This window comes from Hippocampus guttulatus, chromosome 19 (genome assembly GCF_054856545.1).
Source record: "Hippocampus guttulatus isolate MCC_2025c chromosome 19, RoL_Hgut_1.0, whole genome shotgun sequence".
NCBI lineage: Eukaryota > Metazoa > Chordata > Actinopteri > Syngnathiformes > Syngnathidae > Hippocampus > Hippocampus guttulatus.
In genome coordinates this window covers 6,329,774-6,353,203 of record NC_141279.1, presented here as the reverse complement: position 1 = coordinate 6,353,203, position 23,430 = coordinate 6,329,774, and the positions used below count along the sequence as shown (strand labels likewise).

At 46.7% G+C, this 23,430-nt stretch overlaps 2 protein-coding genes and 1 long non-coding RNA gene across 6 annotated transcripts; 1 reads left to right on the top strand and 2 right to left on the bottom strand.

The window, feature by feature from the left end:
- Positions 1–121: 121 nt before the first annotated feature.
- On the top strand, positions 122–13,513 carry polr3e (polymerase (RNA) III (DNA directed) polypeptide E). Of its 4 annotated transcripts, none has more exons than XR_015103900.1 (23): positions 122–288; positions 1,763–1,846; positions 1,929–1,979; positions 2,065–2,142; positions 2,229–2,344; positions 3,083–3,165; positions 3,356–3,463; positions 3,540–3,589; positions 3,922–4,041; positions 4,131–4,216; positions 4,628–4,672; positions 4,761–4,852; positions 6,704–6,824; positions 6,900–6,981; positions 7,248–7,307; positions 7,437–7,594; positions 7,670–7,731; positions 8,318–8,766; positions 9,153–9,230; positions 10,452–10,574; positions 10,684–10,795; positions 11,425–11,630; positions 13,309–13,513. XR_015103900.1 is itself a non-coding variant. In XM_086137906.1 (21 exons), the coding sequence occupies exons 2-21, from the start codon at positions 1,808–1,810 to the stop codon at positions 10,738–10,740; spliced, it is 2,058 nt and encodes a 685-aa protein (XP_085994032.1). In that variant the 5' UTR covers positions 122–288; positions 1,763–1,807; the 3' UTR covers positions 10,741–10,976. The 4 variants fall into 4 exon arrangements, 1 of the variants encoding a protein (XP_085994032.1); XR_015103899.1 differs by having other exon boundaries at positions 12,193–13,513; XR_015103898.1 differs by lacking the exon at positions 13,309–13,513 and having other exon boundaries at positions 11,425–12,129.
- On the bottom strand, positions 7,848–13,370 carry LOC147189847 (uncharacterized). Its single transcript, XR_015103901.1, has 2 exons — positions 13,221–13,370; positions 7,848–8,744 (listed from the first exon to the last, which is right to left on the bottom strand). It is a non-coding gene; the product is annotated as an uncharacterized LOC147189847 (long non-coding RNA).
- A 922-nt stretch (positions 13,514–14,435) lies between the features above and the next one.
- Positions 14,436–22,616, bottom strand: LOC147189845 (cerebellar degeneration-related protein 2-like). Its single transcript, XM_086137919.1, has 9 exons — positions 21,682–22,616; positions 20,511–21,575; positions 19,762–19,874; positions 18,670–18,818; positions 18,436–18,585; positions 16,199–16,427; positions 15,614–16,128; positions 15,412–15,501; positions 14,436–15,036 (listed from the first exon to the last, which is right to left on the bottom strand). The coding sequence occupies exons 2-8, from the start codon at positions 20,590–20,592 to the stop codon at positions 15,435–15,437; spliced, it is 1,305 nt and encodes a 434-aa protein (XP_085994045.1). The 5' UTR covers positions 20,593–21,575; positions 21,682–22,616; the 3' UTR covers positions 14,436–15,036; positions 15,412–15,434.
- Positions 22,617–23,430: the final 814 nt, after the last annotated feature.

Below are 23,430 nucleotides of genomic sequence, written 5' to 3'. Positions count from 1 at the left end.
CTTTTGGGACACGATGTTGCGCAAACTCACAATGCAACCATAAAAAACGCCCCACCCCTCGATTTTTGACAACACCCCAAAAGTGACACCTGAATATGATCACATTAAAATGTAACTTTCTCGCTTTGCATTGTGGGCTCGGCCTCGCTCCCCACGTGTCGGCTGTGGATCCCAGTTAACATGGTACCCGCTTCACGTGCGTTCGCTCTCATCCTTTCTCTGCGGCGTCCAGTTTGTCGGACAAATGTCACGCTTGTGAGATAGCTCGACACACTCGGCTCTGTGCAGGTAAATTATTTCGTGTTGGTGTGATACGCTACAGGGCTAATTTACGCTTGAAATCAGCCCCCCCCCCCCTCCACACCTCGCCCAAATGTTATTTCAACCGGCATGTGTGAATCAAAGCTAGGTAGCTATGCTAAAGTTGCTAACTAGCGGCTACTTCCAACGTAGGCTCATTTCGTCACGTTTATGTGTGTTATTCGAACATATTGTTCTTTACGTGGGTTTCGTGTAGCGGGTTTTGCAAACGCACGTAGTGTGGTATTTTTGCACGTTATTTACTAGTTTGGCCGACTTTCGTGCAGGCCCGCCTGACAATTTGCTGTGTTTTGCTAATGTGCTAACCCACCTCGAAATGTATGTATTTTGCGGAATAACGACTCGAAAAAAGCCTTAATATCAATAATTGTTGCCCGGCGGTGTAAGTTAGATTGTTTGAACGTGTTTAGACCTCGGAAAGTAATTCGATTTCACGGTCTTGCATCACCTGTTTTACCTCATTAGTAGCGTTTACCTGCTTCTATTAGCATTCGAGCACTGAGTCATCACATGAATGTCGTGTTTAGACATTAAAATGTAACTTTCTGACGCATAACAGTTGATTTTCTTGCAGGTGAAACATCGTTTGAGCTGCCACGGCTCACAGAATTGGGGGGGGGGGGTGTTCCACTGAAGCTTTTAGAACTGACGTGATGGAAAATTTGCGTTTTTAATGTTTGTATGCAAATAGTTGCTTCTCTTTAGTGCTTGGCCACGTATTAAGTGTAGCATATAAAACGTTTATCTGAGTACCTCTGAATAAGTGTCTACTGTATGTGTTGCACCTCAAGCCCAATAATGAGCATAACCACCATCACGCCAAGTTTCTCTCCCAAAGTTTGGAAGCCAAAGAGCCACTTTGACATGGCAGCCCCCAAAAAATTGTCTGCCTGGGAGGTCGTGGTGTCTGTTTGTTGATGTCATCTGCCTCAACGCTTCATTGCATAACGTGGACTTCAAGGGCCAGGTGATAAAATGCAACATATTATGCAATGGGTGCACGCTCACTCACTTGGAATAAACTTAAAAAGTCCGAGCGACTGAAGTCATTTCACAATGACAAAATGGTGCATCACAAGTAATCATGCAAAGAAAAGTAATGGCCGCTCGCTTAGAGTAAGAGATGTTTCTCATAAGTGACACTTGATTGCTTTGTGGAGTTGTTTACTTAGGGCGGTCGCTTTAGTTTCTCACTGTAAGCTCTGCAACGAGAAGGCCTCGGGGAAGTGCCGGGCGAGATCCAGGCCACTGGTTGTCAATCTAACGAAAGGAGACCTCGTCATTGGCCCAGCAGGATAGGATGTGATCCGCCCCTACAATGAGCCAGTTTCACCAGAGCAAGAAATAACACTGGAAAATTCTCTTGATTCTTTGTGTTTTGACAACAGACATGTTTGACCGTACTGTCTAAAATTATAGACATTGTGTCTCCTATTGAAAGGTTGGATTCACTCTCCCTATACCTCCTGATTCTGCTTGCTAAAATATGGCCAGCGGGGATGACGACGACCCCATTATAGAGGAGGTATGCGCTCACGGGAAGATGAAACATTCTTGCTGTTGACTCAATCAGCGCTGATCACTTTTTTTTTTCCTTGCCACTCCAGATTGACGTCTATCTCGCCAAGAGCCTAGCTGAGAAGCTTTATCTACTACAGGTGGGTGTCGTTGGTTTTGCATGGAGGGTAAATTGGTTCCCTCTATAAACTAAAAAAAAATTAGTTTTTTTTCCTCCCGTCACAGTACCCTGTGAGACCATCCACCATGACCTACGACAACATCAGCCTTAGGGCTGCCAAGATCAAACCCAAGCAGCAGCGGGTAGCTAGCAAACCTTTGAATCCATCCGTGCCTTTTTCTAAAGCGATTCCAGAAAGACTTGATTATGGCGCTGTCCTTGCCGCTAGGTGGAGCTTCAGGTTGCCATGGACACCAAGAGCCCCAACTACTGCAGCAGCAAGGGCGAGCAGATGGCGCTGAACGTGGACGGCATGGGCCACGACGAGAACAACACCTATTCGGTGTAGGTTTTTTCTTTTTTTTTTTGTGGCGAAATGAGCCTTGCTCCAGAACATTTAGCGTTTCTCTGTTAGGCTGGGAAAGCACCGCTCGATGTCCCGCTGTCTTACAAGTAAAAGTTGATTATCATATTTTCGCCGCTATTTCCAGATTGGAGTGGGGGGGCGGGGTAGTAAAAAAAAAATTAAAAAAATTACAATATCATTCGCGTTTAATTTATATTACGGTAACTAAAAATAACACTACGTTATTTAAAAATGTATCTTTAGGCTTTGTCAGGATTGTACAAGTCTTATATGTACAATAAAAAATATTACATTCACATATTTATGAATATCTATTTTTAAAAATGTACTTGCATATATAAAACTTTTTATTGGAAATCAGTTTTAATAAAAATGTATCATTTCTATAACACACTTGAAAACAAATTTCAAGAACTATCAAACTTTTTTTTAACAGCATGAAATATCTCTTCCTGTTTTTGCCAATATGATATAATTTAACCCTGGAGAACCCGTGGTGGGTAACATGCCATGACTAGAAGAGCAACCATGGGAGCCAAGCATCTCTCGGGTCACTGATGCCGAAGCGTATATCGGCCCATTGGTTTCCGTGATCGTTAGTCGGGGTCGCCCTCGGTGCCGCATTCGGTTTCCATGAGACTTTCAGGCGGTCCTTCTATTAGGTTGTTAAAAAGAAGCGTATATAAGTAACCCCGGAGCCGATGTCTTTTGTGCAGGAAAATGATGGACCATCAGATCTTCTCGTCCATCCAGGCCACCACCAACACTTCCCGATACGCCGCTGCCGTCTTCCGAAAAGGTATCAACTTGTTCTTTTTCTTGAAAGAAAAATGCAAATTGGGACCCGTGAGGAAAATGCCCAGAGGGGCCCATTGTGCTCATCGAAGAATATCCCCTTTTTAACGTGGCATTAAAAGCATTTAGTTCTGATTCCGTACAATGGAAGTTTAGATGCAGCTTGTTGTTGTTGCCGCCGCCGTTGTCCACAGGCGAGCTTCACATGACTCCGCTGACGGGAATCCTGCAGATGAGGCCCAACTTTGCGTACATGGACAAGGCCGACAACAGAACCCGGGAGCGAGAGGCGGCCAATGAAGGTGCGAGTTGACTTAAACGAGCCCCTCCCGTGTTTTTACTTTTACGCTTCCATATGTTGTATTCCCTTCCACGCAGGTGGAGACTCGTCCCAGGACGAAGGCGAGGATGAAGCCAAAGCTATTTCGGCAAGTGCTGACTTTCCCCCCCCCCTCTCAAACTGATCAGCGGTTGAGCGCCCGTGCACCCCTCAAGTATTTCAACGTATCGTGAAATTTATTGTGATTAAATCTTATTCAAATATGGAGTAAGAATACAAAAATGAAGAATTAACTTGGCTCAACTGCAGGCCTGTGCCTTTGCGGGTTCGCGGAAGCGCACAAAATGAGTCGGAGGTGGCTGCTTCCAAATTTCATATGCCCGGGTGGCGGCGGGGAAATTGAAATAAAACACTTCTGCTGACTCAAAACGCATCACGATATAACTTCACGTCTACCCTGTTTTTTTCCTGCGCCCGCAGGTGAGATTCGCTCGGCCCGAGTCGGAGCAAGCGCGCCAGAGGAGGATCCAGTCATACGAGCACCTCCAGAAGAAGCAAGCCGAGGAGCCCTGGATCCATTTGCAGCACCACGGCGTCCATGTAACATGTCTTGACGACAGCCCCGCCGCCGCCCACCAAGTATCGTTTGACTGCCGCTAATGTGGGTCCACCATTTTGTATGGCCTCAGGATGGGCGGTCGGAACATGAGAGGCAGTATTTGTTCTGTCGGCACGGGGACGCCTCTGACAACTCTGAGCTGGTCAAAACGCCCATGTGAGTGCTTTCGAGTCGCAGATAGGATTTCCTCACATTGTGGCCCTTTAGCCATTTATTTGCTCCACTTTATGGCAGATGTTTCTCTCCATCATACAGTGTTACTACAATCTGTCAATAGGGAATTCGGTGGAGAGGGGGCTGATTTTATCGCCGTTCAAGAAAAATGTGAATTTCAGAAAGTGCCCCTTGTCGCGTTTATTTGATGCCAGGCGTCTCTTTATTCACGCGACCAAAACCGAGGTCCTCGTCATCAATTACGGTGTAGTGTTTTAGGACGTTATATATTTATGGCAGAGCCTCCATTAAATACATCGACACAATCAGAGATACAAAATAGACATCCAGTACAAGATGTCTTTTTTTAAAGTTTGGTGAGAACAATGAACTTTTTTTTTTTTGTCCTGGCAGGGAGTACCTCACCATGCTGATGCCACCGCTGGCAGAGGAAAAAGTGTAAGTGTTGGTCTCTTATTTCGCACCAAATTTTTATTTTAATAAAAATTTTTTTTTTTCATGACCTCCGTCCTTGTTCCCGTGGCAGCGTGAAGCCCATTGGCCCGAGCAACGTGCTCTCCATGGCGCAGCTGCGCACGCTGCCGCTCGGCGAGCAGATCAGGACGTTGATGAAGAACGGTGAGCTAACACAAATGAATATACAGTATGTATTTGACTCGGCGAGCATTTACATTTCCCAGAGGAGAATAAGGACTATTTGTTGCGTGATTCCTTTTATTTTTTTTTTGTATGAAAATGGGTTGCCTAAATTGTATGATTCACTATTTGTTTACTTTTATCAAATAAATTATGCTGCATTTCCCGCACTATAAGGCGCACCGAAAAGTCTTCTGTTTTCTCAAATGGACACAGCGCGCCTTAAAATCTGTTTGCGCCTTGTGTATGGTCATTACTGTAATGACGACCCCAAGATGGCTCCTTGCTGGAGACATGCTTACAATGTTCTAACTTGCTGTTGGTTCAGTGAACTGTCTCGCTGCTTTATTAAATAAGCTTTTGTTGCAGCTCCGAAAAAAGGAGAGCTGTGGTGTAGTTTTTTTTTTTTTTTCAAAACACTCGAATAGTTTTCAGTCTCAACAAATACAGCTACGTCTTTGTTCGTCTCTGTGCCTTCTCTTCTTCCGTTCGACTCGAGGCGTTCACGACCGCCTCCGAAAAACGTAAATGAACGATTCCTTCAATGAAACTACAAAAATTTAAAATAATGCATCAAAACAGAATATCACAAAATAAATTCTGTAGCCCCCCTACAGAATTTATTTTGTGATTTCTTCATTTGTGAATACAGTACACAACAAAGAATAAACACTTCTGAGACAGTCAAGTCTCCTCCATTTTACTGACGAGTGATAGCTCTGTTGAGCTATGCTCACGGAAATGCCCAAATAAATTCTGTAGGGGGGGGGCTACAGAATTAATTTTGTCATTTACTCGCTTGATTTTCTGTTTTGATGCATGATTACATTTTTGTAGTTTCATTGAAGTAATCGTTAATTTGCGTTTTTCAGAGTCGAACGGAAGGAGCATAGCTCCATCTAATGGATGCATTGTAGTTTGCGTCTTATAATCCAGTGCGTCCAGTATATGAAAAAAATGACAAAATAGGCCATTCATTGAAGTGCGCCTTTGAGTGCGGAAAATACGGTATAATATATATATAAAAGTAAACCTTGAGGACGGCTACATGTACCTCGGAAGTTCCTAACCATGCATGGAGGGTTCCACCCCAAATCCAGCACCCTGAGACTGTACGCAAGCTGTAAGGAAGGAGGCCGGGGTCTAGTGAGCGTAAGAGCCACTGTCCAGGATGAAACGTCCAAGCTCCAAGAATACATCAAGGCTCAGACGGATGGCGTACTCGGAATGTCTCAGATAATGGGGAACGGAGGATGAGGTGCTAGAAGAGGGACCATCGTCTGTGCGGAGTATGGACTGGAAACGCCTCCAAAGGTGGTGAATGACCAAGCGAAGATCCTGTGGGACTTCCAGATGCCGACTGACGAGACGGTAATGGCGAACCAACTAGATATCGTGACCATGGATCAAGGGCAAAGCTGTTGTAGTGGATGTAGGGGTCCCAAATGGAAACCTCAGAAAGAAGGAACATGAGGAACTAGAGAAATACCAAGGGCTCAGAGAGGAGATGGAGAGAGCCTGGAAGGTAAAGGTGACGGTCGTGCCTGGGGTGGTCAGTGACCCCCAAACTAGGTGAGTGGTTGCAACGTATCCCGGGAACATCGGACATCTCGGTCCAGAAATGCGCAGTCCTGGGAACAGCAACTGCGCAGAACCCTCAAGCTTCCTGGCCTCTGGTAGAGGACTCGAGCTGAATGGGGGATGGACACTACCCGAGGGGTGATACAAGGATTCTTGTGTGTGTATATCTTTTTTTAAGCTCACCTATCAATGTTTTGCCTTCCATGTTCGTTTTAAAAGGACAAAAGATTGTGTCGTCTTTGTCGCCTGCAGTCAAGGTGATCCAGTTTGCCAGCCTGATGGGCCTGCTGGCCTCGGGCACCGATGCCACCGCTGTGCTACGCTGCATCCAACAAGTGGCGCTGCTAGTCCAGGGCAATTGGGTGGTAAAGAGGTACGAGGCCCAGCTACTTTGTAAAAGTCGGAGACGGCTAGTTTGAATTGTTCTTTTTTATTTTTATCCTTTCAGTGACGTTCTGTATCCCAGAAACACATGCAGTCCTCACAGCGGAGTTCCGGCTGACGTGCTGTGTCGGGCGCGAGACTTTGTGGTGATGGATTTTTACTTTACCAGTGTTTTTTTTTTCCATGCTAGTTTTAAATTTGCAACCAAAAAAAAAAGCGAACCATAAAGGTGATCCCATTGGAATTAACTGGATTTCTTCGCGGCTCGCTGGTAAAATGTGATCTGACCATCTAAGTCACAACAAGGCACAAACACTCGTTTAAAATGTTGTATTTTCTAAAATATTTGAAGGCCATAATGGCCAAGCCGAAGTCATTGCCCCCCCGCCCTCCTAAAATTGTCACTCTGCAGATGTGGCGGTTTACTCTGGAACGCTCCCTGATGAGGAAGGAAGTGGCGGCCGTGATCAAAGTAAGCCTCTGTCGTTGAATTAGTTTGGTATTGCTACCTTCCAATGTCCTCAAACAAACATGCTCAAATGTAATCGTTCAGGTGAACGTAAGTGAGTGCTTCCTCTCCCTTCTTGCTCTTTTTTTGCAGCTTCCTCCAGAGGATGTGAAGGATTTCCTCGAGCAGGTGGCGGTGCCACGCGTGAACCGCGGCTGGGAGTTCCTGCTGCCCTCCGACCCCGACTTTGTCAAGAAGCACGCCGACGTGGGCCACCGGCAGCACATGCTTTGGCTGGGCATCCAGAGCAAGTGGGTCGCGTCGCAAGTTTTCGCCAAGGGACTTTGTACAACTTTTGATCTATTTTTGGTCTATTGCCTGTGAAGGTTGGAAAAAGTCTTCAACTTCTCGAAAGATGACTTTGTGCCAAAGAAGGCTCCCCAGTCTGGTATGTAAAGAGCCGCTTCAGCCAGCAGAGAATCCTAATACGAGATGCTTCATCCATCATTGGAATGCCGAGAAGAATAAACGCCCCCCCCCCCCCAAAAAAAGTAGTCGTGCCTCTGTGCATAACCATGAAAAGTTGCTAACACTCATAGAATCTTATATATATTATATATTATGTAAGGTGTTAAAAAAGGAGCTTTCGGTGCTAGCATCAAGGCAATGGCAATCCCATCTCTGGCTCAGGCCCCGGTAATGCTAATAATTCCGAGTGAGAGTTTTTACAATGAGTATAATCAGAATAGTAATGCTGATGCTTTCGACCCCAATGATGATTAAAACACCAGTAAGGCGTTTTAGTTCCCAAAATTGTAAGAGCCCAAAAAGGTGATCTAAGCGACTTCAATAGGAACCTCCCCTCCAAAATTTGGATGAAACTCCTTTTAGGTTGCCGTTTGGTTGGACCTGAATGAATTGCTGGCTTGCTTGCCGGATAAAATAAATGACTAGATCATGCCGAGAAAACGGAAAATAGTCAAAGAAGCTTGTTTGCCGTTCATACAAATGATTCTGATTCTCGATCACTGTAGCAAGTGCAGAGTCGGTCCACATCAGCGGCGAGCAGCGTCTGAAGTTAGCCCACGAGCGCGCTCAGGAGAAACGGGCTTCTCTCCAAAAGGATCTGGAGGCCAAGCGAGCCGGCGGCGTCCGCGTCAAACAGGAGCCCCTCAGCGACGGCGAAGCCGAGCCCATGGACACGTCCTCTCCTCCGGCGTCCCGGTCGGGCGTCCTCAACGGTTACGTCGGCGCCGAGCACGCGAACGGCGGCAGCCCCGCCAGCGCGCCCTCGCCAGAGCTGCTGGGCTTTGTGACAAAGACCTTTGGTAAGAATCCCGTCCTGACGCTCAACGAGCTCAAGAGGCTCTTTAGCCTCCACCTGGCCGCCATGCCGGCGGGACACATCCCCTTCGGACCCGTGTCGGACCACATGCTGCAGGACGCCGTGCTGCTCAGCCGCTGCAGACAGATCATGGTGCCTGTGAGTCTTTATGCCGGTCAACCGCTCTCCATCTTCTGGTCAATTTTGCCGCATTTACCGCCTTTGAAATCTTGTCCCGAGTTATGGGTTAAATTTTAGCCCCACTGCAGCCTCATCTGGCCACCGAACACAATTATTGCCCAAATCCAGAATGCTTTAAGGTCTTTTATTTTACCTCTTTTCTCTTGGTTGCACATGTGCATTCGTGAAAATATGCTCTTCTTTTAGTCATTTCAACCAGCTGCTTTTGTCCTCCCTGCTCTGCGAATGTCTTCAGTACTATTATTATTGTTGCTTTTAGATGTTGCCCTGTGTCGGAAGTGTGCGACATAGAAATGTTTGCTTTGCTGAAACTTAACACTGTTGTTTCTCCGAAATGTATGCAGTTTCCCGCTCTGACCGCAGCTTCTGCCGATGAGCAAAAGGTGTTCGGCTTGTGGGAGACCGGAGAGGACGTCGACAAGGTAAACCAGAGAAGAAAACAACCATGTGAACAAATCCGAAAATAGGCTTTTTAAACGACTGTGTAGTAATGTGTTTTTTTAAAATATGGCCTAAAAAAGACCATGTATAGTAAGGCTACAGTTCCCACGGGTCATTAAAGTTTATAAAAATCCATGAAAAAAGTTGTAAAATTATGTTCTTAAATGTCCTTAATTTTTGAGGAACGCTTCTAATATTAAGAATCCTTAAAAATTAATCTGCGGTGGTCATTTCATTTGTGTATGTCACTGAATAAAGATGTGCCCTTTGGCAGCAATGATTTGAACACCAGCTCAGCGACATGTGGCTTTCTGTCCATTCAATCCACCGTGAATTCCACCCTGCTGAATGGCGAAAAAGGCCTTAAGAAATGGCTGAATTAGCCCTCGAAAGTCCTTAAAAAGTCCATAAATAAAAAGCAAGTGGAAGAGTGGGAACCCTGCAAACTCCCTCACCCCAAAAAAACCCATAAACGTCCCCAAAAACCTCCTAAAATGTCCCTGAAAAAAACAATTTCCCAAACCCCAATTCAGGCTTCCCACTCTTCCACTCGCTTTTTATTTCTGGACCTTTTCAGGTCTTTGGAGGGCTAATTCAGCCATTTCTTAAGGCCTTTTTCTCCATTCAGCAGGGTGGAATTCACGGTGGATTGAATGGACAGAAAGCCACATGTCGCTGAGCTGGTGTTCGCATTTTCCGACAAAACTGAATTGGAAGGGTGGGGGAAAATGACATCTCAAACTTATTTTGATGAACTTGAAGGACATGTGGGAATTTTGGCTTAGGGGTTTTTAAAAAATTATATATTTTACAACCCTGTATACTAAGGCGTTTTCAAAGTAATGTAAACCAAGCCACAAAAAGACCATGAATAGTAAGGAGTTATTGTTTTCCACAACCACGGATAGGAAGGCTTTTTCTTTTTTTAAACCATGTGAATTTTTAGTAAGCCGTTTTCAAAGAAAATAATCATGTAAATAAGGCCAAATGTATAGTAAGGCGTTTTTTCCCCCACAACCATGTATCATAAGGCCTTAAAAAAAGACAATGAATACTAAGGCTTTTTTAAATAAAACATGAACACTAAGGCGTTTTCAAAGAAAATAGGTGCAATGCATAGTTTCATTTTACCACAACAAAACCAGCTCATCTTATGCTCAGCTAATGTATTTCTCCTGGGGTTGGGGCGGGGGGGAGCATAGCATCGGCACCTGCTTTACGAGATGTTCACCAAAACCTACCGTGTGAAACGGAGCGCGGTGCAAGCCCGACTTGGCGAAGAGTTGGGCGACGTCGCCAAGGCCGACGTGGACCGGCTGCTCAAGGTGAATCCCTCCCGTTGAGACGGCGAGCCGTGTCTTTTGTCTTTTCATCCCGCCCCCAAAAGTGAACTGACTGTTCTTTTTCATTTTATGGATTTTTGTTGTTCTCCAGGAATGCTGCAGCAGCCACGCCGGTATGTGGTACCTGAAGGGAACCATCCAGTCTTGACCCAAGCGCCCCGCACCCTGAGCCAAACACAGTGTCCCAAGGGAACGCGACCGAGGTGAGAGCCGGTCGCGGCTCAGAAAAGGTCATTTGTGACTTTTTGCACCCGGACTTGTGTTCACCACGACGGTGGTTTGAAAGAAGGGAGAAATGTTTAACTGCTGCATTTTGTTTGCCTTTCTCCTGGATGCACAGGAACAGTTGCGGATGATCAATAAAACGCAAACGTTTTGTTGGAAGTGTTGAGTTTGGCAGCGCAAGTAATTTGAATATTTTAAGAGACATTGGAAAACAGCAAAGTATATAATGAAAGTAAACAGAGTTCAACTGCGGTCCACTGTTTAGCGCAGAGGTGCAAGGCTCGCTCTCGCTCCGGCCCTCCAGTGAGGAGCCCGAAGGCCCCCACTGACCCCCGACCGGGCGAACACAGTAACAACCATGTATATTAAGGCGCTTTTAGCTGAAAATAAACAGCCATGCATAGTAAGGTGTTTTTAAGACGAAAAAAACGGCCATGTCTAGAAAGGCGTTTTTAAGCCGAAAAAAACGATGCGACCATTAATTATTTTTTCCCAAGATGGTGCCTGAGTAGGCAGCTGCCAAGTACTCTTGAAGAGGCTCGCGTTAGTTGTTTTTGTATTTTATCACATGGTACATTGTGTGGACCTGTTGTGAATTGTTTTTCAGCATTTTTGCCCATGAGATTCATCAAAGAAGGAGAATCTGTGCTTGGCGGTTGCGCAGCCGCGAGTCGAGGCTTGGACTTGAAGCGGATTTACATGGGACAGGAGATCAAAACCAATGTCTTTTGAATGGACTACAGCTTCTAGTTGCCTTCAAACTAGCTTGCAGAAGAAGTGCGCACATTTCAGCATGATGTCGTCGATCCACCGGTGGGTGAAAAGGACACTTGGATTCACTTCTTTCATGGAAAAGTGGTTAAGATAGCACGACTGTCTGTGTCTTGTGTTGTATTTTGTCACGATGTTAACTCTTTATTCGATGGCGGCATGCGCAGCGGCTCTTTTTGTTGTCCGGTTGAGAGGGAAGAAACATTTGACAAAGTTGTACTTGATTTGTAAGGTGTTTCAACCCCGAAAAAACGACCAATATTGTCAGGTGTTTTTGACCGAAAAAGATGACCATGTATAGTAAGGAGTTTTTGAGCGACCCCCCCCCCCCCCTTACTGTACTCGGTCATTCATTTAGGCTGAAAAGATCTTACAATATGTGGTCTGTTTTTGTATTTAGTGCCGGGAATAAACATAACCATGTGAAAATAAAACTTGAGTTCCTTTTTCCAGTGAAACCTCGAAATGTGTAAAAATTAGAAACCTCAATTGTGGTGTCGAATACGCCTACGGTGCAGAACAAGTCACCGCCAGTGTAGAGGTATACACACTGGTGTTCGGTGCAGGCAACCCCGCTTAGTTTGTGCGTTTTTTTTTCCCGAAGGTGCATGTCAAATACGCCTATGGTCGAAAACAAGTCAACGTCACTGTAGAGGTTATACGACTGCGTGTGGAGCAGTCAGCACGGGTTCGCAACCCCTCCTCGGTGACCAGATAAAACCGCCAACGCTGGTAAGGCTCCAGGACAGAGCGAGGCGGCAAGGAGACCCGCACCGTCAGAGGGGAAATGGGAAATGTTTGTGACCCGCAAAAGACTGGGGGGGGGGGAAAGAAAAATCAAATTTATAATATTGTTGTACATGATAATTCAATACATAACAGATGCAAGACGGATAGTTAATGCAAGAAGTTGCGGCAGAGTGTAATGGCACATGTGTGCGTGTCTGACTGCGCAGCAACACCTAGGAGAAATTTCTCCTAAGTGCTGCTAGGCAAAAGGTTCCCCTCTGCACTATAACCCCTATTTCTGACGCTTGCCTGCTCTACAACTCCCTGCCGGCTCCTACCCCGCGCACCCGCTGGACCCTTCTCTAACACCCCCCCCACCCCCCAAGGAAGGGGGGGGTGGTCTCCTCGCCTTCTCGCTCTGTGCTGGAGCCTATCCCAGCCTTAGCCTTGTGATCTGTCACTAAGGTGGGTTGCGAACCCACGCCGACTGCTCCACACGCAGTTGTGTTACCTCTACACCGCAGTGACGTTGACTTGGCCGGCGCAGAGGGCGCATTTGGCGTCGCAATTCAGCTTTCCAGTTGTTTTTTTCACGCGTTTTTGCGTGTCACATGTAAAAAAGGACTCGATTTTCACATGCCACCTAGCAGGATTTGAACCGGGGTTGCCTGCACCGAACACCAGTTGTATATCTCTACACTACCGGTGGCGGTGACTAGTCCTGCACCGTGGTCGTATTTGACACCACAATTGAGGTTTCTAGTTATTAATTTCACACGTTTTGAGGTTTAGCAGGAAAAAGGAACACGTTTTATTTTCACATGTCACCAAGCAGGGTTTGAACCCGCGCTGCCTGCACCCAACGCCGGCGAGCGACTGTGACTTAATCTGCGCTTTACTCACATTTGGCACCGATTTTTTTTTCATGTCACTGAGTGGTGATGATGCAATTCCGCTGACGCTCCTTTCTTCTCATCGTCGGCTCCTCAAGCCATGCATCCATCCGGCCGCAGACTGTCCAACGGCGACCATCTTTTCGACGAGCAAAGCGGGGCTGTGAAAATGCTGCCCATTACAGGCGCAAAACAAGCGCCCCCGGGCTGTTCAGCAACAACAGTCAAATGGCGCCGACATTCCTACCAATAAAAAAAACAAGTGGCGGTACAAGCATGCTGTTGAGAAGGCGCAACCACCAAGCACAGATTCTTCTTCTTTGATGAATCTCATGAGCCAAAATGCTGAAAAACAATTCACACAACGTAACATGTGATAAAATACAAAAACAACTAACGCGAGCCTCTTGAAGATTAGTTGCCAGCTGCCTATACAGGCACCATCTTGGGAAAAAATAATTATGGTCGCATTGTTTTTTTTCAGTCAAAAACGCCTTACTATACATGGTCGTTTTTGTCCTTATTTACATGATCATTTTCTTTGAAAACGCCTGACTGTACAGGGTTGTGTCCTTAAAAATTAACCTGTGGTGTTCATTTCATTTGTGTATGCCTTCCTGGTTCGCGCTCTGCTTTTCCCGCAGTCTCCGATCAGTACCGATGATGATCGCTGATCACTTTGTCAAATTGGCCCAAAATGAGCCGCAGTATGTCAAAGGGCTAGCTGATTGCCCCTAAAAATAAAAATGTGCACTTCCTTTGGCAGCAATGATTTGAGCGCCAGCTCAGCGACATGTGGCTTTCTGTTCAATCAATCCACCGTGAATCCCACCCTGCTGAATGGCGAAAAAGGCCTTAAGAAATGGCTACATTAGTCCTCAGAAGTCCTTAAAAGGCCCCAAAATAAAAAGCAAGTGGGAGAGTGGGAAGCCTGAATTGGGGTTTGGGCATTAGTGGGGACGTTTGGGGGGGGGGGGGCGTTTTGTGGCATTTAGGGAACGTTTGGTGGCATTTTGGGGACGTTTTGTGGTTTTTGGGAATGTTTTGGGGCGAGGGCATTTGCAGGCTTCCCACTATTCCACTTGCTTTTTATTTTGGACCTTATGAGGGCTAATTCAGCCATTTCTTAAGGCCTTTTTCTCCATTCGGCAGGGGATTCACGGTGGATTGAATGGACAGAAAGCCACATGTCGCTGAGCTGGCGCTCAAATCATTGCTGCCAAAGGAAGGGCACATCTTTATTCAGTGACATACACAAAAATGAACACCGCAGGTCAATTCTTTTCATGATTTTAGAAGCGTTCCGCAACAGTTAAGGACAATTAAGAACATCATTTTACAACTTTTTTCATGGATTTTTAGGAACTTTAAGGACCTGTGGGAACCCTGGCATTGTCATTAAAAAAAAGAAGCTTGACTGTACACTTTTTTTTCCCCAGCAAAAACACTTTCCTATTCACGGCCTTTTCTGAAAACGCCTTCCTCTTTCTGGTCTGGTTTTCAAAAAAATTACAACAATGCAAGACAATTAGCCGGCATTCAGAGCAAACAAGCAACCCGGACACATTTGAAACGGTGGAAGAAGAAACGGACAGTGGTCAATCCGGCAAAGCCAGGTCAATTGTGACGTGCTGAGCTCAAACCCCAAAGTGTGCAAATTGTGCAAAATCTCATTGGGAGGAAGGGCAATAAACTTCACTTCCTTGCTCGCCTGCTGAGAAAAAGAGGCCACCGGGCGGTCGCCATCTTGCCGCACCTGCGCGGCGCACTTTGATGAGTCACCGCGTGCGTCGTCTCCGAGCCGACCTCCTTCCTCTGCTTGCTTCCTGGAGGGAGAGGAAAAAGTCTCTTCCGATGGTGCCGTCGGTTTGGTCCGGCCCCGTTTCGTGGCTTTATTTCAAAAATAAATCCATACGGCCGTTTAACGGCAAAGCGCAAGCGATGTCTGAGCATCATTTCTATTCAATGTCTTACTACTTTTCATGATTATTTCTTTTTAATGATCATTCCCTTTCATTCACAAACAGTGGGGTAGCCACAGTTTTCTCCACAAACTAAAAGTACAAGTTCGGGTCGGGTGATTCATCAATTTAGTCTTATCGTCCCGTTTGACATCGTCGCCGCAAACAGAGGGGAGCCAGTCGAAACAAGCAGTGGCTTCCTTGACCTTCGTTTTTCTTTTTAAAAAGCAACAAATTCACCTCTGGGGAAGCCGCCGTCATTTTCACGTAGCGCGTTGTTGACATGAAAAGGACCCCGGAGGAAGTCCTCCCGCCGAGACGCGGCGCTCACTGCAACGTTGCAAAAAGCAGACAAAAGTGGCAATCGAATGGTCACCGATGTTCAGGCCGCATGGCCCGGCCCAAAAGAAATTTGGGTTGCCATTCAAAGCGTGTCTTTCACCTGCTTTTGATCTCCCCCGACGCCTGGCATCGGGTGCGGGGCGGCCTGGCCCTCTTCTCCAGGTCCTCTTTGGTTTTCTGGATGCGAGCAAAAATTTCTCGGAACAGTTCCTTGTACTCGGGCTGCCGGAAGCCGGCGTTGCGCTCGGCGGCCTGGACGGCCTCGTGCCTCGGCTCCTCTCGGTGATGTTGCTGTAATCCAAAGTGCCTGAGGAGCTCCTCATACTTGACCCGCAAGGCGCCGTACTGGGCGTCCACCTCGTTGAGCAGCGAGATGCCGCCCCGCTCCTCCTCCGCGGCCCTTTGAGCGCACCGGCACTCGTGCTCGGCTCGAAGGAGAAGCTCGCTCGCCCAGCGCTTGAGGGGCCGCCGGCCGCGGGGGTGCGCTTCGCCGTCGCACTCCACTTCCGCCTCTTCCTCGGGGAGGGCGTAAGCCACATTCAGCGGAGAGAAGGATTCGGACTTCCGGAGGTGACGAAGTTCCTCGGCCTCTCGCTCCAACTCGGACACTCGCAGCTGCGCACGCGCAAACGCAAAACAAGTGAGGACGCGTACAGCGACATTTGAAGGCGACCCGGTCGCGTACCCTGCACGTCTCCATGCCGGCCAGCTGGCGCTCGAGCGCCTCGTTCTGCCTGCTCAGCAGCCCCGCCTCCCGCTCGGCCTCCTCCCGCCGAGCGCGTTCTCCCGCGTACCGAGCCTGGAGGCTGCGTAGCGAGCGGCGCAGCGACGCCTGCTGCTCCTCGTGCCACCGCCGCACGCCGTCGCGCCAGTCTACGCCGAGATGGGCTTCTTCTGGATCGTCGTCACAGCGCCTACAAAAATGGACGGGGAGAAATCAAAATGCCCGCCTTCAAGACGTGATTGAAGGGATGTGCAATATTAAATGGCGGCACTCGCAAGTTACTGACTCACTTTATTCGAATACTCGGGGCAACTTATTCAGGAGAGCGTCTCAATAAAAACTGAAGTCATGATAAAATGACAATTTTTTTTTTTTGCTTGCAAATTTGAGGGGGAAAAAAGAAATAGAACAATCATACGGTTCTGGGAAGAATCTGAAAAATCTAATCTCGCTGCTTTTGTTCATGTTTGCTCAGCGTTGAGACAATTTGGTTATGTTCAATTAAAAAGAGCAAAAAGTACTCGATCCTCTTTTTCCAAAGTATCCGGTCCCGATGGTAGATCGGGGTACTCCAATCTTTATTCCAAAGGGGTTCGATTCTTTTTTCTCACGCAAAAACACCCAATCCCTTAACTCCAAACATATTCTTAAAATGTTTTGATTTTATTCGAGGAATTCTCATTTCTAAGGATTCTTTGACAGAACTAAACAACCTCTCCTCAGTGGCGGTTCGGGGGGGGGGGCAGCGGGGGCCAGTGCCCCTGTAGCACCGATTCTGGCCCCCCCTCCGAGCGCAGATTACGCAGTCGTGCCGAGTCGCCGACGTGAAAGGTGGAACCAAAGTGCGTGATTTAACATTCTAGTCGGACCCTTTAGTGCGCTGCGCCATTTAAAAATGAGCGGGAAAATGAGAAGCAGTCCGCAGAGAAGGATATTACCACGACACGAGTGCTATTTGCGTGTGTGTGTGCGTGTGCGCGTGTGTGCGCGCGTGTAACTTTTTTAGTCTCCCTTTTTATTTTAATTTTTATTTAACAGGATCAATATATAAGACATTGCCTTTTAAAATTTGGATAATTATATGCATGTAAAACATCTAGCTTCAGTGTATTTGCAATGGTTGTCCCCGGCGGGCTGGTACCATATCATCCCCTGGCTTGAATATTCTCAACAGATGGACACGGCGTATTGTTACGCTTGCAGACATTTTAGCCCTCCTAATACTGTTTTTTTCTCATCACTGCAATGTTATGACTACAATTTCAAAGTCTGAAGAAATAAAAAGTCAAATAAGATTTCAAATCTGTCTTTTTAGCCCTGGGTTGAATGTGCCCCCCCATCAAAACCCCTGGCCCCAGCCCGGCCCCCTCAGTGAAATTGATCCAGAACCGCCCCTGCCTCTCCTCGGGTAAAATTACAATTGCGCATTTCGCCGTTCATCCAGCCGCAAGTTCTCTTTTTCCAATGTCAACCCGAGACGTCATTCTTCCCTCGATCTCGGCCAACAGACAGAAGATCAATTGAGAGGATAATGTTCCCCTTCTCTTGTCAATCTGTTGGGCGCCCGATGTTCTGTCCGTTGACCGAAACCTCGGTCCGAAATCACGTCGGGGTCACCAATTGTCGGAGGGGGGCGTCGTCCTTTCCTCCGCGAAGACGCACATTGTTGCGTTCTTTTCATCAGATATTGTTAAGAAAGACAAAAGACCACGGCGGAGGTTTCGCCCGATGAAATATGAGCCGATCAATACATATTTGAAAAATCTTTGTAAGTAACATTGGACTCAAAATGTCAAAACGTCTAAGAATCAAATTCAGGAATAATAATAGAAGCTCGTGAAAGCTTCAAAGTTTTGGTTTGAAAGCTGAAGTAAAAGTGCAGTGCGGGGCATGATGCAACGTGCACTTTGCACTCTTGAGAGAACACAATTTTCTCCTACCTCCACCTTATTATACGGCGTACTAGTCATCATATTTAAGTTTTATCTCGAGCGCGGGAGGCGATAAGAGGCCGACGTTCGGATTTACAATACGGCAGCAGAACCCTTCACGCCGCTTCACTTTTTCCAGTATTATTCAAAAGTCACATCCCGCATGTTTTTAAAAATTCCCAAATTCCGCTTTTAGTCCGCGCCGGCGCTCGCGGCTATTTCGCGATCCACCCCAACGGTCAGCCGAGAAGCCGTTTCGTCTTAAACCTGAGTTTTGGCAGTTGCTCCAGACTCTGGCCGCCGCGCCACCTCCGCCGGTCCCCCCGGGCCACTTGCGAGGGTCCCAGCTTCATGTCGTCCGCCTCCCGCTGCAGCTCGTCCACGCGCGTCTGCAGCTCGTCCGCCGTTTCCGTCAGCCTGCGCGTAACAAATGACACTTGGGAGCACCTTTCGCGTCGGGCTGAAATCCTAAAATGCGATTTTTAGCGAGCGGAGACCAACCCGCGGATCTTGTGCTGGGCAGTGCGATTGTCCCGAGTCAGCGCGCGGTTGCTCTGCTCCAGCTCGCGAGACGCCACGTCCAGCTGCTCGTACGCTTTGGCGTGCTGGTCGTTCACCTGCCGCAGGAGCTCCACCTGCTTGGCCAGGTACTGGTCCACCAAAAAATAATAATAAAAAGGACCAGAAATCAAATACACCAAGACATTGGACATTTCAAAACTATTCCGTGCCACGTGCCTTTCCCGTTTTTGGTCATTGAACAATTACTGGAAATACATTGTACAACAACGACTAAAGTGCGGACATATCTTTGCCTTGAGGTGGCCTTCAAATGTCATTTACGACAACTGCGCTGTTCCGACATCAGCAAAAGCTTCTGCAAGGACATGTCATTTGGTACATGGAAATATTTCTGCTTCGAAAGAGCTCCGTGCATTATCGACAAATTGAGCCAAAGATGGCTGGATGGCTTTTATCTTATCGGAACGGCAATTTGAACCCGTTGTCAATGAACATTGCCTTCACTCTTGACACACACGCACAATCTCAAGAAGCGCCACGGGTGCGCGTGGGTGCCATCACGTCTCCGTTTAGGATTTGTGGGATTAATTCGACACGTCAGCGTCGGGAAGGGCTCGCCAGTCAGACAAAGCCGACTTAGGGGACATTAAAGTAATTCCCCCACGAGTCCAAACAGTCCACTAAATATTCACTTCCGCCCTCATGCATGGGGGGGGTCCTCTGATCGATCTTCGACGTCACACTTGACTGACAGTAAATGTCAACAAGCCAATAGAGTTGAACTGGGCTAAAATTAAGGACTTCTTAAAGGACCTTTTGAGGTTTTACGGCTTCTCTTGAAACTCAAATGCACAAATACAACAACAACAAAAAACAGGAGCACTAATAAAAATGTGCTCAAACATGCTTGTCTGCAAACATTTTCAATTTTAATCACATTTTTTTTGTTTTGCTGAAAAGATTAATTTTTTTGGAAGTAGAGACATTCCAAAGACTTTGGGCGTGTCCGACGGCCGATGAGCGTAACCTCGGCAACCCGGTTGTCAGGGTCCTGGGGGGGCGGGGTCTTACCTCAATCTCTTGCACTTGCTCTTGATTGGTGGAGTACATCTGCTGCAGGCTCTGCTCCAGCTCACGGTTCCTCTCCAGCAGTGACTTGCCCACCTCGGCGGCCAGCTGAAGGTCTGCAGAGGAAAGAACCGGTGGGGAAAACGACACTGATCGATTCATGTTAGAAAACTATGATCAACGGTCACAGCTCGAATCGTGCCCACCTCAACTTCTGAAAGTATTAAAATGATCGCCCCAATAATTTGGATTTTATGGGCATCAAGTGTTTTCCTCACCAAGCATAATTTATCACTCGTGAGCGACTCGGGCGAGTGAGGCAATCGTTCAAATCATTTCAGAGGCTGAAGTGGACATCACCGCAGATGTCCATTTGAATTTTGGTGACGATTGTTTACAGTTCGGACATAGTTTGGATACATTTACAGTTTGGAAACAGACATGCACACCGGCTTGGTTTGGACACCGTAATAGTGTGCCCAAACATCTGTGTTCGGACACAAACAAGACAGCGTGGACATTGTTACTATTTTGACATGAACACAGACTGCATAAACGCATAAAGCCACAAAAGTGAGTGTCCAAACTGTGCGAGGTGTGATTCACTGACCCACTTGTGTTCATGTGAATTGGCCCCATTGGCAGTACAGTACTACTAAGCTTTCCTCCAATTAGTCAAATTAAGAAGGAGCGCAATCAATAAAAACGCGGCCTGAACTCAACCGAAAGCAAACAGAGGTTGGGAAGGTTACCTTGTTCGAGGTCTTGCTTGTCGTACCAAGGCTCTTCCTCCTTCAGCTCGAACTCCTCTTCCACGCTCATGTCCGTCAACATCTCGGCGGCTGGCTACAATTTCCACAAATACTCACCCTCGTTCAGTGTCAAATCCTCGTCCGAATTGGCATGGTGCACGCGGGCTTCTAGGGGTGATTTTATTTATGCATTTATTTTACTGGTAACGGCGTCGCTGCTCCTGCTCGCTGCAGCCGCTGTACCGGTGCACCAAGCATCGCCGGATAACGCTAATAAGAAAGTCTGATGTGTCAAGTATTGACATGTTGTTAAGTGACTTCAAACTAAAAGCTCTGGATAATAGAGGCCGCTCAAAGAGGCGTGGTAAATCGTTTCGATTAAGTTTCGAAGCGCAAATTGAAGCCCTGAATGAGTGTTTACAACAGTATTGTTATTACCCGCGTTTTTATTGGCGTTGTTCATTGGTTATTTCAGCCTTACATTTTACGTCGAAGGTTTGAAAGACGCTTCCGGTACTGCTGTGCCTGTATAGAAACCGACTTAGCTCGCCTGCACCTGCGGCTCTATATGTGCATCATTAATTAACTGTGCGCAGTGAGTTTGTCCACAAGAGGGCGCTGATGCGGCAAAAACAATCCATTATTTTCAATCGAGGGGAAAAATTTGCTTCAAAATCCAGATGAATACTGTGCACTAAATTAAAGACGCTAAAGTGGTAGGTGATAGGAGTAAAAATGACTTGGTGAAAAAACTATACGAAACAAATGATATATTTTAGAAGTTTGTATGCACCGATGGCCGTTTAAAAGTGCTCTATAAATTCAGTTGAGTTGAGAAATAAAAAGTAATACAAAACTACATTTCTATCGGGGTAGCTGGAGTCCACCCCATCTGACTTCAGTCGAAAGACAGGTGACACCCCAGATTGGCCGCCAGTCAATCACAGGGCACATATAGACAGCGACACTCATTCGCACTCACCCTGCCACCGAGTGGGAACTGAAGCCACGCTGCCTGCGCCAAAGTCACGCCAATGGACCACTACACCATCAGTGACCTTGTGCCTTTAAAACACAAATAAATTAACCATGTCCAAACCTCAATCGTGCTTTGACTGGAACATGTGCTAATAATAAATAACATGGCATTTAACGGATTCAAATTACTCACAGTTGTGGGACGCCAGCTCCCATTTGTCCATCTTCCAGGGGTCTTCCGTCCTCCCCCATCTGTGCTTTGACAAACATGAGAGGGGACGGCGGAGAGAATGAAGTGAGGCACATTTCTGATCTGCAAACGGCTTCTTGTTTCCACTCGTTTAAAGGCAAATCGACAAAGTCACCGACAAGCCCTCTTTATTTGATATATGTGTATGTGAGGGCGTGTTTGTGTGTGTTAGAGAGAGACTGGTATCTGAAGTCTCTTCAAGGGAGAGGAAGTCAGATAAATGCCAGGGAAGGAAATTGAAACATCACAGAGCACAGTGGGGGTCTAGTGTGTGTGTCACAATGTGTAATTCCCCCCGCCCCAACACACGCACACAATTTCTCTTCCTGACACGAACAGTTATGGCCAAATTTGCTGCCTTGCCGTGCCGGTCGCCGTGGCAATAAGCATCAGGGACGAAGAGCGTGTAACAGGATTGGCGATAAAAAGGCTCCTGGCGACAACTTTAGCACAAAAACAGTGTGTGTGTGTGTGTGTAATAATCAAATTTATAATACATGACTTTTTTTTGGGTCGTCATACAGTACAGTCCCATTGTGAGAGGAGGTTGGTGTGTTGCCATGACAACCAGCTTCTTTTTGGGGGTCTGACAAAAGAGATAGAGAGAAACACGCAGACACAAATACATTGTGTGCGTGTACACAATGAACACACACGCACAGGTAAACATAGCTCCCTCAGCACTTTCTTTACTGTAACGTCTATCTTGCTATGTTAGCATGTCAACTGTTAGCATTTGAGCCGATTTGTTTTTAAGCCACAAGAAATTGTAAAAATATTAGAAATGGCTCAAAAAGCACCCAGCCGAGATAATCAAAGCAAGGAACGATGACAAACAATTTGGGTTAAAAGATAGCGGGCTGTGCTTGGTTGCATTGGCAGGGGGAACCCCCCCCCCCCCCCCCCCCACGAAACTTAAAAAGGAAATTTAAAAAAAAAAGCTAATCTCCCAGCCTGGAGCGGGTGGGTACAAGCAAAGTGTGTGAAACGGATGAGTAGATTTAAGCTCACAGCTGGAAGGCATCGCAGCATGCAGGAAGAGAGATAAGAAAAATGAAAGAACAAAGATGTCACTACTGAATATGGATGACTTCAACGGGTTTTTGACCTACGAAACCACCCGAGGGGGGAGCAGGAGGAGGTTAATAGTTTGATGGCACAGACTTCACCTAAAAAGACAAAAACACAAACACCATTAGCTGAAGGAAAAACAAGGCCTTCACTTACTCCTTTCATGATGGCAGTCGTGCAAAATAAATAGGAGTCTTCCAAATATAGGAGTCGATAAAATGTAAAAACAAAACTCAAAGTTCAAAATGCAATGAAATAAAATCACAATGATATGGTTGAACCAAAATTCATCAAATATGTCAAGATTTGTTGATCTTCATGACATTTGTATTCATTCTTAATTTTGTCATATACATCTTTTGTGAGGCTGATTCACCATATACGATTCATAAACGAGTGCCCATTAAGCGGTGATGTTCGTGTATGTAACAACCCATTCCGAAAGCTCACCCCTCTTCAACTCACCCACTTTGGCCTAATGAATGCAAATATAGTCAGGTTAATAAATCATATTTTTTTAGACTATAATCCTGCCAATACACACACAAGAGGGGGGGGGGGGGGGGAGAGAGAGAGAGACAGAGAGAGAGCGAGAGACGTAGGGGGGGGGGGGTAGAGGGT

Bases quoted from the DNA above. Each gene is read 5' to 3' on its own strand.
- polr3e (XM_086137906.1), top strand. From the start codon at position 1,808: ATGGCCAGCGGGGATGACGACGACCCCATTATAGAGGAG. The intron at 3,464-3,539 runs GTGCGAGTTGAC...CCTTCCACGCAG, and splicing joins GCGAGAGGCGGCCAATGAAG to GTGGAGACTCGTCCCAGGAC. The intron at 10,575-10,683 runs GTGAATCCCTCC...GTTGTTCTCCAG, and splicing joins ACGTGGACCGGCTGCTCAAG to GAATGCTGCAGCAGCCACGC.
- LOC147189845 (XM_086137919.1), bottom strand. From the start codon at position 20,592: ATGTTGACGGACATGAGCGTGGAAGAGGAGTTCGAGCTGAAGGAGGAA. The intron at 18,586-18,669 runs GTTGGTCTCCGC...TGTTACGCGCAG, and splicing joins GCCCAGCACAAGATCCGCGG to GCTGACGGAAACGGCGGACG. The intron at 16,428-18,435 runs GTTTAAGACGAA...CCATTTTTGTAG, and splicing joins GAGCAACTGCCAAAACTCAG to GCGCTGTGACGACGATCCAG.